At 37.7% G+C, this 15,786-nt stretch overlaps 1 protein-coding gene across 5 annotated transcripts in view; it reads left to right on the top strand.

Annotated features, from left to right (window-relative positions):
• The window catches only part of MBIP (MAP3K12 binding inhibitory protein 1), a 35,696-nt gene that overhangs the window by 9,760 nt on the left and 10,150 nt on the right, over positions 1 to 15,786 (top strand). For 2 of the 5 annotated variants that reach the window (XM_032624227.1, XM_032624225.1), the window contains exons 7-8: positions 3,227 to 3,324; positions 9,253 to 9,291. In XM_032624227.1, the coding sequence (XP_032480118.1) occupies positions 3,227 to 3,324; positions 9,253 to 9,291 (137 nt within the window). Of the gene's footprint in view, positions 1 to 3,226; positions 3,325 to 6,692; positions 8,357 to 9,252; positions 9,292 to 15,786 lie in introns of those variants that run through there. The other 3 variants (XM_032624230.1, XM_032624229.1, XM_032624228.1) reach the window with 2 other exon arrangements.

The following is a 15,786-nucleotide window of genomic DNA, read 5'->3' as shown; positions in this document are numbered from 1 at the left end:
TCACTATTTAACAGCACCCTTGTGAGATGTTGGTGCTGTAATCATTGTCAGATAAAGGAACTGAAGTTTTCAGAGCAGCATGCCCAAGGTAGTAAGTGGCAACTAGAAATCAAACTTAGATCTTAACTGGCTGCAAAGCCTCAGTCTCCCTCCCGATTTAGTCACCAGGTCCTGTTGATTCTATCTTCTAAATATCTGCAAAAAGCACAGAGGCGGGCTTCCCTGGTGGCGCAGTGGTTGAGAGTCCGCCTGCCGATGCAGGGGACACGGGTTCGTGCCCCGGTCCGGGAAGATCCCACATGCCGCGGAGCGGCTGGGCCCGTGAGCCATGGCCGCTGAGCCTGCGCGCCCGGAGCCTGTGCTCCGCGGCAGGAGAGGCCACAACAGTGAGAGGCCCGCGTACCACAAAAAAAAAAAAAAAAAAAAAAAAAAAAGCACAGAGGCATAAAATACGGTTCAGGGAATTTCTGAGTCCAGTCTATCTGGTGTATTTGTGGATGAAGGGAGAAGATGATAAGAGAATGAGTAAATCTTTGAGGATAGTAAGAGATTAGCATTAAAATTAACTCCCTTTCTCAGAACTAGATGCATTTACAATACAAACTATAACAGGATTGACTGGTTTATTAAATCTAATAGTGTCAAGTAGTTAATTTTGAAAAGTATCTGTTGAATGCCTACTATACACCAAGCACTGTTTTAGACAGGAGGGACACTGAGATGTAGTCACAGTTTCTGGCGTCAAGGACTTTATAATCTGTTTGGGAGAAAGATTAATAGCAAAGGGGGATGTTAAAGGGGCTGTGAGGGAAGGGTGTGGTGGGGCACAAGGAGCCTCCATGTGAAGAGATTCAGGCAGTGCTTTGTTGACCCAGTGAAGCTTGAAATGGTTCTTGAAAGGTAGGGAGGTGAGGCAGAGGATGTTCTAGGTAAAGGGAGCAGCAAGAGCAAAGTCAGGTGAGTAAGTTATTCATTTTACTTTATTCGAAAGCAAGAACAACCAAGATCCTAAACTTTAAAAATTCTCAAAAAAATCCCCCCATATTTCTAGAGTTTTTATATTTAACAAGTTGATACTTTTGATATGAATATTTATCCATATTCTTTAATTGCATAACGATTGTTTAATCATGTATTTGTTCATTCAGTAAATATTGAGCACCTGTTCAGTCTATGCACTGATGCTTCCTAGGTTTGTTTAGTGTACAACCTGCACAGCCATACCCAATGAACAAAACATAAAATTCTGCCCTCTAAGAGCTTACATTAGATTGGAGAAACAGGCAGTGAATAAGCAAAATACACAGAATGTCAGGGGGGTAGTAATGGTTTGGAGAAAAATAAGGGAAAAAAGATAGGGAGGGAGTGCTAGGTAGGGGGAAGTGGTAGTACTGGTATTTTTTAAAGTGTGGTCAGAGAAGGCCTTACCGATATGGTAACTTTTGAGCCAAGACCTGAAGTTGGCAAGTGCAAGCCTTGTGAATATAGAGGTAGAGAGAATCACAAGTGCTAAAGTTGTAAGAGTACTTGGCCTAGTTGAATAACAGAAAAATGGCTGAAATGGTATGAATGTGGGGAGAATGTCCAAATTGTATAGGATCTTGTAGACTATTGTAAAGGCTTTGGTTTTTAATCTGAGTGAAATGTGAAGGTGTTGGAAGGTTTTGAGCAGAGAACTAACACTATCTGAATTGCATTTTAAAAGGGTTGCTGGCAGCTGTGTTGCGAGCAGACTTTATGTGTGCAAGAAATGGAAGGATTTGGGATATAATCATAATCTTGAAATTTGAGTAACCTTAATTTTACCATACCCCTGCCTAGAAAGTTTGTTAGTTAAGAATTATGGTATCTTAAAGGAACCTGCGTACTGTTCTCCATAGTGGCTGTATCAATTTACATTCCCACCAACAGTGCAAGAGGGTTCCCTTTTCTCCACACCCTCTCCAGCATTTATTGTTTGTAGATTTTTTGATGATGGCCATTCTGACTGGTGTGAGGTGATACCTAATTGCAGTTTTGATTTGCATTTCTCTAAAGATTAGTGATGTTGAGCATCCTTTCTACCATATGACCCAGCAATCCCACTACTGGGCATAAACCCTGAGAAAACCATAATTCAAAAAGAGACATGTACCACAATGTTCATGGCAGCACTATTTACAATAGCCAGGACATGGAAGCAACCTAAGTGTTCATCGACAGATGAATGGATAAAGAAAATGTGGCACATATATACAATGGAATATTAGCCATAAAAAGAAATGAAATTGAGTTATTTGTAGTGAGGTAGATGGACCTAGAGTCTGTCGTACAGAGTGAAGTAAGTCAGAAAGAGAAATACAAATACCGTATGCTAACACATGTATACGGAATCTAAAAAAAAAAACTGGTTCTGATGAACCTAGGGGCAGGACAGGAATAAAGACGCAGACATAGAGAATGGACTTGAGGACACGGGGAGGGGGAAGGGTAAGCTGGGATGAAGTGAGAGAGTGGCATGGACTTATATACACTACTGAATGTGAAATAGATAGCTAGTGGGAAGCAGCCACGGAGCACAGGGAGATCAGCTCGGTACTTTGTGTCCACCTGGAGGGGTGGGATAGGGAGGGTTGGGAGGGAGACGCAAGAGGGAGGAGATATGGGGATATATGTATACGTATAGCTGATTCATTTTGTTATACAGCAGAAACTAACAACATTTTAAGGCAGTTATACTCCAATAAAGATGTTAAAAAAAAAATTATGGTAAAGCTCCTTTTAAATGGTCTTCTGGGTTAAAGGAGAAAATATGGCATGTAAGGAGAAGTATAAATTGAAGAAAATGATACGACATATTACAACCACTGAATTGAATTGTCAGTTGTCACTATGCATTTTCCTCCTCCTAAACAACTGTCAGAGTCTGTCAGAGATACAAGTTGTTCTATACAGGAACTATTCAATGTCTTGTAAAATGAATTTAACATAAAACAAAATGCCTAGCAACATAGGAAGCATAAATGGGGCTTGGGGAGAAGTGTAGTATAATAATATATCCCATAGAGTATATTATGAAAATGTTTGCTAAAGATTTCATTCTGTCTTCCTCTTGTTAACTTATTTTCTTAAGTTTAAATAATTCCCATTCTTTTGCATAAGTGTCTTTGAATGGTATTTTAAGAATAAAAATTGTAAGAAGAAAGAATTATCCATAGTATCTCAGAATTTTTTTAAATGTATTTAGGTGGTCCGGTGCCAAGAGACATTTATCAGAGAATTAAAAAACTTGAGGACAGAATCCTTGAATTGGAAGGCATTTCTCCTGAATATTTTCAATCTGTAGTAAGTATAAGTGTCTGCAAGAAATAAATGTTATTTTAGGATTCATTATCACATAATTCACTCATCGATCTGCTGTGTGCAAAACACTGTTTTAATAGTTCAGTGATGAATGAACGTAGTTCTGAGTAAAGAGTTACCTCGTTCTTTAAAGATTGTGATTTTGAATATTGTATTATAGACTCAATTTTTTTTAAAGGGTTACTTTCATGGTACATTACCCAAATTCTCAAACTTAAGCCATTTTTGTGGCATAATAAATCAGCCTGAATAGTGGTGAGCCCTGTCACTCTGAACTTGCTATCTTGTAATACAAAGACTCCCTCTGGAACCTTGTTCTCTGTTGTCCCTTCTGTCTCTCTAATCTCTCACTCTCCACAGACTCCTTCCCTCAGCTCATACACGTTTACATTTCTCCCCCATACGAAACAAACACACACCTCAATCTGCCACCCTACCTTTTTCTTTACCCTAACCACTAGACTTTCTGAAAGACTAGTCTATATTTGTTTAATTTCTCAATTCTAGCATTTATTTATTCATTCATTCTTATCCCTTTTACCAAGGACAGTAGAAAACAATTTGTGCTGATAAGCATCTTCTTTGTCATATCAGCATGTTTCAGACAAGCCATTCTGAGCTCCTTGTGTTAATTTCCTCAGTCTTCTGGGGTGATTGTACATAACAACTGCCTTTTCTGAGGCTTAGTGTTTGTTTGTTTGTTCTAAAGCAGTGCCATATTAGAAGGAACTAAAGTTAAAGTGAACAAAATTTTTAAATTTACTAAATTTTTAATAAAATTTACTGAAACTCCTGTTTCTGAAATATTATGTAAGATAGCTCAGTTAGCATGGATCATTATAAGTCATTGGTGAAAGTGCGCTTAGAATTATTTTAGGAATAACAGCAATCTTTCCAGTTTCAAATTGGTATTAGAGTAAGGTACAAAGGTAGGAATATTTCCAGATGAAGAAGGCAAGTTGAATAACCAAAGTGAGTAGTGAATCTTAAAGCTCAATAATTTAGAGACGTTTAGTGATTCACTTCCCTCAAATATAAAATGATGTCTATTAAAGTACTGAGGGCTGAAGCAAGGATTAAATGAAATAATACCAGTCAAGCACCTAGCCTGCTGTCTAGCACATGGTAAAACCTCAGTAAATATTAGCATTTATTTAATTTCAGAAACCATCTATGAAGTAGCTGTATAAACATGGATAAGTCATACAATTACAATATATCTTTAATTTTAGAAGACTTGTTGGTTGTTTTACATAATTAAAAAGGTCTTTCCACTTTTAGAATTATTCATAGTATCTTCCTAGAAAACTTCATAGAGATTGTATGCCTTTTCCTACAACAATATACCATAAGTTTTTCCCATTCAAGCTGCCTTCATTAAGAAATCCCTAGGCAGATTATTTTTTCTCGTTCAATTTCATACCTTGTTAATATAATTCTTGTTAACAGTAGGACTGATCTTATAAGAGAGTATCGTAGTAGTAGATGCCTCAAGTGAGATCTTGCCCCATCATTTATCTTTTCTCTCTGATTCTGATTTTAAAAGCTTAACATACACCTATTACTAAATTTAGTTAACAAAAGAACAAGCCCTTTAAATCATAATCTTATTTGGGGGGATCCATTTTACACAGGATAGAATGTTTAGAATGTTTGATTAAGGAGGTAGAAGTAGATTGTAGAGGACCTTAAATGCTGTCCCCAGAAGTTTAAAGTTTAAATGCTATTGAAATCATTTGAGCAGGGAAGGGACTTGTGCAAGTGATATCTAGAAGATTTATCTATTACTGTTCTGGGAAATATATGAAAAGGGAGAGACTGAAAATAAGGAGACAGTATTATACTAGTTTAGATGTGAACTGAGATCCTGAAACAAGGACATGAGAGTGAGAATAGAAAGGATTAGTGCCATAGACAGTAGTAAAGAAAGGTTGGCAAATATTGATAATTGATTGAATATGGAAAGAGACATGGAGCAAGAATGAGTCCAGTTTCTGGTTGGAAAAATGATACCATCATTGGTAGAAATAAAATCTGGAGAGAGAGATTTTTGGGTGAAATGTGAACTTAGAGTCATAGCAGGCTATGCAGATAGAAATATCGGGTAAGCTTTTCAAAATGTAGGACTTACACTTGAGATAGTTGGGAGAGACAGTGTAGAGGTGAGAACATAGAATTGGTAAGAACACTGAGACTTTCAGAGGCCTAAGGTCTGAAACTAACTTCAGGGGCAGGAAGTGTGATAAATGTAAACAGGATTGGCATGGATGTGTTGGGTTGTCATATCTGTAACAAAACTAGTGCTTTAAAAGAATAGTTCCAAATATATTAACCTATATTTGATTAGAAGGATCACTTCTGGATTAGTATCGGAAATGACATACACAAATTAATACTGAGCAACAAGCACAAAACACTGACAATGGTTTAAACATTCAGGTTGACTCTGTCCTTAAGGCCTATGAATATGTATGGTACAGACCCAAAGGCAAAGATTTCATACCCACCCTTCCATAACAGATGAATGTGCCATCTCTAGGAGCTGCGCTTCTCGCTCAGAATGGAGCCAGCTCTAGGATTGTCCTTGCACGTGAGAGGAGATGAACACACACCCTGCAGACGACATAGCACATTATTCACCGCTCTTACCTTCCTCTTGCTGGGAGTACACGCATGGCAATTGCATAGTTTTACGTATCTATTCCTCAGAAGTCTACGGAAAAGACTAGATATGTAGCTTCTAAAGTTAGAAAGCAAGGGAAGATTGAGCCTATTAAATTTCCTAAGGATTGAACTTTTGTTAGAAATTGAATTTATGAAAAGTTTTTAACTGAAATGTGTCTAATCCAGGTTCACATGTAGATGAATTCTAAACACAGTTGGATAGAGATTATCTTGGGTAACCTTGAAGCACAGCATATGAAAAGAGAAACATTAACAGAGAAAAGATATAAATTGTATTTGGTTCCTAAAAAAAACCTAGATTATGTAAAATTCTTTTCATTTATGAAACAGACATAAAATTCAAAAAAAAGTTAATGTATATAAAGCACGAATTACAACAAAGTTAGTATTTGTTGCACGTTTTAAGATCTTTACCCATCACATTCAACATGGAAAAATTTGAATGTGGTAATGTTTTAAAAATTTTAAGGGCATTGCTTAACAGACCATTTAAAAGATACAATTTTATGAGTATTTCCAGAGAATTACTTACTGATTTTAAATTATGACCCTTGAAAACAGTAAGTGTAATGTTCTTCACAGGTACATTTCCATAGCACTTTGTTCATTTTATAGCACTTATGACTTATATGTTTACACATCTATTTTTCACACTATGTTTTCAGCCTCTGAAGGGCAGGAACTGTGTCTTGTTCGTCTTTGAACACAGAGTGTAGTAGGCATGGAATAAATGTGCGAATGAATGGATAGGACCTGGCTGATAGTTAATTATTGGACTTTTAAGGTATGTTAACTTTGTTCGAAAGCACTGACTAGGTGGAATCTTAACTCTAGTCTGTAATGGTTAAGTCCCGGTTCTAAAGGGGAGCGTGGGAAGAAGGAGCCCTGAAGGCCACGTCAACTTCATGCATGCAGGCCGTTTACACGTGAAGGTCATGGTGGGCCTGTAGCATGAGGTGAACAAGTGGGTCTGGCTGGAAAATTAAATTGCAAACACATTTTGGAGGGCCTTGAAGGTCACATTAACCTGTTTGTAATTCCAGTGTCATTGGGGCACAGTTAAGTCTTTGCGAAAGAAACCTAGAATGGGTTTCTGTCTGGTGACATTGTGAAGTTGTGAGTTGGAGAGAGTTCAGAGTCAAAGAAAGTAGTTTAGGAAACATGTCATTGTCCATACCAGGGAGAAATGAAGGTCTGAATCAGGTCAGTGGGACTAGAAGGGAAGAAACATTTAAGGCACTCCATCTGTAACCCTTCGCAATTGGTTACCCTTTAAAACTGATTAGAAGTAAGGAAGGGGGTTGGTCATGAAAAAGGCCTCCTTACCACTGAGTTTTCTTAGAGCATGGGTTTTCTGAACCTCATGTATGTGTTTAATCACCTTCTCTTTGGGACACAGGCATTATAAATGTAGCTATAAATTACCTGCTAACTTAAAATAGTGGGAGAGTAGAGACAATTTTTAATTATCTCTGTCCAGCTGTTTAGTGTGTTGTGCTCTCAAATATTTTCTCTCAGGTACCAAGACTTGTTAAAATTTCTGCCTTTTACATTGAGATTTCCTTGTACCCAAACAGAATAAATGTTAAAGCTGGTCCAGTGTATCCACAACAGATATGTTTCTAAGTGTTCAGCCTGTTGAAATATTCTGATCAGACCTAAAATAAGCCCCCAAAGGCCACATTGTACTGTTTTTAAGTCATTGAACCACTGATGTCCTTGTTCTGATACTTCTCACTTTGGTTTCATGATACATTAATAATCTGATTGCTCAATGACATGGAAACTGTCCATATTTTACAGATTAAGCTGTTAGGAAAACAAGGGGAAGTATATTTTCATCAGGGTGTAAAAAACCACCTTGTGGGAAGGTAGGCGACTGAGTAGTGACCAAATTAAACATTAAGCCCTTACCTGCCCATAGGCCCCACCACAGGTATCCAGCTCAGTTTGGCACAGGAAGGAGCATGTTTATATAGGCACTTTCTTCCCCATATTTAATAATTCCAACACTTAACTGATTTCCCACTTATTATAAACTACTGATAAGAGGCATACCTCAGTATTCTTTGAAAATAGCTTTTGACACAAAGGAAAATCAGGATTTTTACTTTCTCTTGTAAATCTCAGTGGTCACAAACGTTCAAGAGAAAATTTTGCCACCTATGTTGACAGTTTCTTTGTCAGATGTACTAATATACTAATTTGCCATTCAAGAGCTTGTGGTCCTGTGAAACTAAGAACAAAGTCTAGAAATAATTCATTAGGTCAGGGTTTAAAAAACACAGCAGTGTGTTGGTGAGAATGTTATCAGCTTCAAGTAATGGAAGTTCATACTCAAACTGGTTCTAACAGTATGGAAATAATCTTATAAAATGTGAAGTTCAGCAGAATGCAGTCTTCAGGGTAAATTGATTTACTGGGCTAAATCATGATTGTCAAAGAACTGAGCTCTTTCCCCTCTCAGCTCTGCTTGGTGTTGGCTCTTTCCTCAGGCAGATGGCAAGATAGCTACAGTGCTTTCTGGTGTCCTAACCAGATAACAGCAGTGTCCAGAAGAACTGCCTCCTTTGAGGGCTTTCTCTTAGAAGTGAGGAAGTTTCTTCCTTCCAGAAGTTCTCCCCCTAATCCCCAGCTGACTCTCCTTAATTATTGGCCAGAATTGGGCCCATGCCCATTTTGGTCACTGACAAGACCAGTGGGGTGGAATCAGTATTCCTCTGAGTCACATAGAGGAACAGCAGACAGCTGCTCACTTAGACAACCACAGTGTCCCTTATAGTCAATCAAGGGTGTGTGTGTATGTGTGTGTTTTCACCCCTTTGCCTGGTATTCTAAATTCTGTTTCCCTCTGTCTCTTGCTGCTTCACTTGTTCAATATCCTGGGATAGAAATGTTAAAGAAAGGAAACTAAGTAGGAAATCCACAGAGCACCTCTTTCCACAATCACTCAGCCTCATTAGAAGCTGGGAATTAATAGGAAAGTGTGTGTAGTCAGGGACAAGCATGTTGCTGTGATGTTACTATTATATACTTTTAATACCATCTCTGGAGGGTAACTTCCAAAGTAGAAAAAGGCAGATATTAGTTACAGATAGTGCTAGGTGAGTTCGTGGGCTTTATTTCTGCCAGGGTTCTCCTTATTTTGTTCACTATCCTATAAAGGAAAATTGTTTAGATTTTTCTAAGCATTGATTACTTATTATTTTTTTACTTTTAATCTAGAACTTTTCTGGAAAAAGAAGAAAAGTTCAACCACCTCAAGTAAGTTACTACATTTTTATTTTGTTTCTGAAATAGTTTGATTGGTTTTATACCTTTCTTATTAATAAAAGTTTCTACTGTGGTTGTGGACTTGTTTGTGGATTTAAGGACTGAAAAAAAAAAGAGCAACAGAAATTAATGTGTTGAATTAGAGAAATAATTTTATTTTAAGCATGTGGAATGACTCAGATGGGCCAAATAAGTATTAAAATCTATCCAGATGTTAATTGTAGAAGAAAATATCAGTTACAAAATGCTGAAAAATAATAAATGCTCAAGTAATTTAAATCTCATCCCTTCCCTTCCGCCCCATTTTTTGATTGAGATGTTTGTTTTTTGCTGTTGAGTTGTGAGAGCTGTTTATATATTTTGAATATTAATCCCTTATCAGTCATATCATTTGCAAATATTTTCTCCCATTCAGTAGGTCTTTTCATTTAGTTGATGGTTTCATTTCCTGTGCAAAAGCTTTTAAGTTTAATAGAGCCTTATTTATTTTTGCTTTTATTTCCTTTGTTTTAGGAGACAGATCCAAAAAATTATTGCTATGATTTATATCAGAATGTTCCACCTATGTTTTCCTCTAAAAGTTGTATGGTTTCCTGTCTTACATTTAGGTCTTTAATACATTTGGAGTTTATTTTTGTATATGGTGTTAGAGAATGTCCTAATTTCATTCTTTTACATGTATCTGTCCAATTTTCCCAGCACTACTTATCAAAGAGGCTGTCTTTTCTCCATTGTATAATCTTGCCTCCTTTGTTGTAGATTAATTGACCATAGGTGTGTGGGTTTATTTCTGGGCTTTCTATTCTGTTCCACTGATCTACGTGTCTGTTTTTTGCGCCAGTACTATACTGTTTTGATTACTGTAGCTTTGTAGTACAGTCTGAAGTCATAGAGCCTGATTTCTCCAGCTCTGTTGTTTGGCTGTTCAGTCTTTTGTGGTTTCATACAAATTTTAAGATTATTCGTTTTAGTTCTGTGAAAAATGCCATTGGTATTTTGATAGGGATTGCATTGAATCTGTAGATTGCCTTGTAATATGGTCTTTTTAACAATATTAATTCTTTTAATCCATGAACACGGTATATCTTTCCATCTGTGTTGTTTTCAGTTCCTTTCATCAGTGTCTTATAGTTTTCTTAAGTACAAGTCTTTTACCTCAGGTAGGTTTATTCCTAGGTATTTTCTTCTTTTTGATAGAATTGTTTCCTTAATTTCTTTCTAATAATTCATTGTTAATATGTAGAATTCAACAGATTTATATATATTAGTTTTGTATCCTGCAACTTTACCAAATTCATTGATTAGCTCTAGTAGTTTTTTGGTGGCATCCATAGGATTTTCTGTGTATAGTGTCATGTCATCTGCAAACAGTGACAATTTTACTTCTTCCTTTCCACTTTGGATTCCTTTTCTTTCTTTCTTTTTTTTTTTGCTGTGACTAGGAGTTACAATACTATGTTGAATAAAAGTGATGAGAGTGGACATCCTTTCATCTTAGAGGAAATGCTTTCAGCTTTTCACCATTGAGTATGATGTTAGTTGCAGGCTTGTCATATATGACCTTCATTATGTTGAGGTATGTTCCCTTTATGCCCACTTTCTGGAGAGTTTTTATCATAAATAGATGTTGAATTTTGTCAAAAGGTTTTTCTGCATCTATTGAGATGTTCATATGGTTTTTATTCAGTTTGTTAATGTGTATCACATTGATTGATTTGCAGATATTGACAAATCCTTGCATCTCTAGGATAAATCCCACTTGATCATGGTATATGATCCTTTTAATATATTGTTGAACTTGGTTTGCCAGTATTTTGTTCAGGATTTTTGTATCTGTGTTCATCAGTGATATTAGCCTGTAATTTTCTTTTTTTGTAGTATCTTTGTCTGGTTTTGGTATCAGGGTGATGATGGCCTTGTAGAATGAGTTCGGAAGCTCTGCAGTTATTTGGAGTAGTTTAAGAAGGATAGGTGTTAATTCTCTAAATGTTTAGTAAAATTCACCTCTGAGGCCATCTTGTCCTGGATTTTTGTTGTTGGGGATTTTTAAAATTACTGATTCAATTTCATTACTGGTAATTGGTCTGTTGATATTGGTATTTTCTATTTCTTCTGGGTTCAGTATTGGGAAATTGTACATTTCTAGGAATTTGTCCATTTTGGCATATAGTTTTTCATAGTAGTCTCTTATGATTCTTTGTATTTCTGTGGTGTTGGCTGTAACTTCTCCTTTTCCATTTCTGATTTTATTGATTGGGCCCTCTTTTCTCTTGATGAGTCTAGCTAAAGGTTTACCTATTTTGTTGATTTTTGGGGTTTGTTTCTATTTTATTTATTTCTGCTCTGATCTTTATGATTTATTTCCTTCTACTAACTTTGAGTTTTGTTTGTTCTTTCTCTAGTTGCCATAGATGTAAGGTTTAGGTTGTTTATTTGAGGTTTTTGTTGTTTCCTGAGATAACCTTCTATTGCTATAGATTTCCCTCTTAGAACTGATTTTGCTGCATTCCACAGATTTTGGAATGTTGTATTTTCGTTATCATTTGTCGGCAGGTATTTTTTTTTATTTCCTCTTTGATTTCTTCAGTGATCCATTGGTTATTTAGTAGCATATTGTTTTTTTAGTAGCCTCCATGTGTTTGTGTCTTTTGCAGGTGATGTTTTTGTTTGTTTGTTTGGTTGTTGATTTCTAGTCTCATAGTGTTGTGGTTGGAAAAGATACTTGATAGGATTTCAATTTTCTTAAATTTACCAAGGCTTGTTTTGTAGCTTAGCTGTGATCTATCCTGGAGACTGGTCATGTGCACTTAAAAAGAATGTGTTCTGCTGCTTTCAGAAGGAATGTTCTCTGTATATGAATAAGTTCTTCTGGTCCAATGTGTCATTTAAGGCCAGTGATTCTGTATTGATTTTCTGTCTGGGTGATCTGTCCGTTGATATAAGTGGGGTGTTAAAGTCCCCTACTATTATCGTGTTACTGTCAATTTCTCCCTTTATGTCTGTTAATATTTGCTTTATGTATTTAGGTGCTCCTATGTTGGGGTGCATATGTATTTACAATTGTTATATCTTTTTCTTGGATCGATCCCTTGATCATTATGTAATGTCCTCCTTTGTCTCTTGGAACAGTCTTTATTTTAAAGTCTATTTTGTATGATATAAATATTGCTACTCCAGCTTTCTTTTGATTTCCATGTGCATGGACTACCTTTTCCCATCCTTTCAATTTCAGTCTGTGTGAGTCTTTAGATATGAAGTGAGTCTCTTGTAGGCAGCATATATAGAGGTCTTGCTTTTTATCCATTTAGCCATTGTCATTTGATTGTAGCATTTAGTCCATTTATATTTAAAGTAATTATTGATATGTACCTGTTGACATTTTGTTAATTGTTTTGGGGTTGTTTTTGTAGGTAATTTTTGTTTGCTTTTTTTTTGTTGTGACTTGATGACTGTCTTTAGTGTTATATTTGGATTTGTCTTTCTTCTCTGTGTATATATCTATTACAGATTTTTGGTTTTTGGTTACCATGAGGTTTTTATATAGCAGACTATATATATATATACACACACACACACACACACACACACACACACATATATATACATGATTGTTTTAAGTTGTTGATCTCTTATTTCAAATGCATTTTAACAACCCTGCCTTTGTCCTCTCTTTCTCTCATGATTACTGTTTTTGATGTCATATTGTTACATCTGATTTTTTTGTGTATCCCTTAATTGTTTATTGTGGATGTTAGATGATTTCACTACTTTTGTCTTTTAACCTTCTTACTATCTTTGTGCATGGATGATTTACTACCTTTACTGTATGTTTCCCTTTATTGATGAGCCTTTTCCTTTTGTAATTTTCACATTTCTATTTGTGGCCTTTTGTTTTTGCTTCTAGACACTCCTTTAACATTTCTTGTAAAGCTTATTTGGTGCTGCTGAACTCTTAGCTTTTGCTTGTCTGTAAAGCTTTTGATCTCTCCATCAAATCTGAAAAAGAGCGTTGCTGCATAGAGTATTCTTGGTTGTAGGTTCTTCCCTTTTATCTCTTTAAATATATCATGCAACTCCTTTCTGATCTGCAGACTTTCTGCTGAAAAATCACTTGAAAGCCATAAGGGAATTCCCTTGTATGTAACTTGTTGCTTTTTCCTTGCTACTTTTAACTTTAATTTTTGCCATTTTAATTACAGTGTGTTTTGGTGTGTTCCTCTTTGGGTTAATCCTGAGTGGCATTCTCTGTGCTTCCTAGACTTGGATGTCTGTTTCCTTTCCCAGATTAGGGAAGTTTTCAGCTATTATGTCTTCCAATATGTTCTCAGCCCTTTTCTCTCTTTTCTTCTAGGACCCCTATAATGCAAACATTAGTGTGCTCAGTGTTGTCCCAGAGGTCTCCTGAGCTGTCCTCATTTCTTTTCATTCATTTTTCTTTTGTTTGTTCAGCATCAATGATTTCCACTACTCTGTATTCCAGCTCACTGATCCATTCCTCTCTTTCATTTAGTCTACTGTTGATTCCTTCTAGTGTATTTTTCATTTCACATATTGTATTCTTCATCTCTGTTTGGTTGTTCTTTATATTTTCTAACTCTTTGTTAATAACTTCTAACTTCTCTCTCTGTGCATCCATTCTTCTCCTGAGCTCTTTGGTCATATTTACGATCACCACCTGAACTCTTTCTCAGGCTGTCTCCACTTCACTTAGTTCTTCTTCTCATGTTTTATCTTGTTCTTTTGTCTGGAACATGTTCCTTTGTTGTCTCATTTTGCCTGAGTTGCTGTTTTTACTTTTATGTATCTGGTGGTTGGTTATGTTTCCCAACAATGGAGAATTGGCCTTTTGTTACCTGAGCTATATGCTCTAGGGGTTCCCCTTATGAGGGCTGCATGGGTCCTTCTGTTGCGGCTGGCTATGTGGGTGGTCTAGTAGGCTTGGTTGGCCCCTAGTCTGGTTGGCTGCCAGGCCCTGCCTTGTGTGGAGGCTGCCAACCACAGGTTGGTGGGACTGGGTCACACGGTGGCTGACTGCAGAACCCCAGGTAGCCTTGGAGCTAATTTTGCCCCACTGGTGGCTGGAGTCAAGTTCCAGAACACTCCGGGGCTGTTGCCTGCGCATGGTGGGTGAATCCAGGTCCTGCAGCTAGTGCTGGCCTACTGGCAGGCAGAGCCAGGTCCTGGAGTCTTAATTCTATGGCCAAGGCGACCCAGAGCTAGTTTTGCATCACTGGTGGGTGGGGCCGGTTCCTGACACAGTTGAGTGTGGCATCCAGGACATCCTGAAGCTTGTGTTGGCCTGCTACTGGGCAGGGCCAAGCTGGTCCCAGTTTAAAGTGTGGCCTACTGGTAGGCAGTCCGGGTGTGCAGGCTGTGGAGCTGTCGTTTTCTTGTGGTTGGTGTCTGTCCCTTGGTGGGTGAGACTGGTTCAGAGGTTAAAGCGGGCTTCCAGGGCAGGGCCGGGGCCCAGGGTATTCTGGGACTGGTGCCTGCCCACTTGTGGGTGGAGCTGGGTCCTGGATCCTCTGGTTGCCAGGGCTGTGTCCAGAGGTAGCCATGGGCTGAGGAGGTCTTAAGGCAGCCTGTCTGCTGGTGAGTGGGGCTGTGTCCCGGCCCATTTAGTTGCTTTGGCCTGAGGCATCCCAGCACTGGTGCCTACAGGCTGCTGAGCTAGAACGGGGCTGGGTCCTGCGGCTAATAATCTAGAGGGAGGATTCCACAATGCCACTTGCTAGCACCAGTGTTGTCCACATGTTGGAACAGGCTTCTAAAAATGGCTGGCCCACCAGCCAGTGGCTGTGTAAGCAGGGTGAGCTGCAACTAATTTCTGTCTCTCTGGATGACTCTGCAAGATCAGAAGGTTGGTCTGACCCAGGCTCCTGTCAAATTACTGATTCTGCTCTGGATCCTAGAGTGTGTGAAATTTTGTGTGTGCCCTTTAAGAGTGAAGTCTTTATTTCCCCAACCCTGTGGGATTCCCAAAAGCCATCCCTGCTGGGCTTCAAAGCCAAATGCTCTGGGCTGGTCTTCTCTCTGCAGTATATGTTGGTTGTCTTATAATTTGTTGATGATTTCCTTTGCTATGCAAAAGCTTTTAAGTTTGATTAGGTCTTGTTTATTTTTAATATTACTTCTTTTGCTTTGAGAGACTGATCTAAGAAATTGCTGTGATTTATGGCTGAAAAATGTTTTGCCTATGTTTTTCTTCCAGGAGTTATTGGCGTCATGTCCTATATTTACGTCTTTAACCTATTTTCGGTTTACTTTTCTATATGGTGTGGGGGAGTGACTTGATATACATATAGCTGTGCAGCTTTCCCGCACCACATGCTGAAGAGACTGTCTTTTTTCTTTTTCTTTTATTTTAACATCTTTATTGGAGTATAAGTGCTTTACAATGGTGTTAGTTTCTGCTTTATAACAAAGTGAATCAGCTATACACATACATATATTCCCATATCTCCTCCCACTTGCTTCTCCCTCCCA

Source organism: Phocoena sinus, chromosome 2, assembly GCF_008692025.1.
Source record: "Phocoena sinus isolate mPhoSin1 chromosome 2, mPhoSin1.pri, whole genome shotgun sequence".
Lineage (NCBI taxonomy): Eukaryota > Metazoa > Chordata > Mammalia > Artiodactyla > Phocoenidae > Phocoena > Phocoena sinus.
The sequence above is the reverse complement of the archived record's forward strand: the minus strand, read 5'-3'. Positions and strand labels throughout refer to the sequence as shown.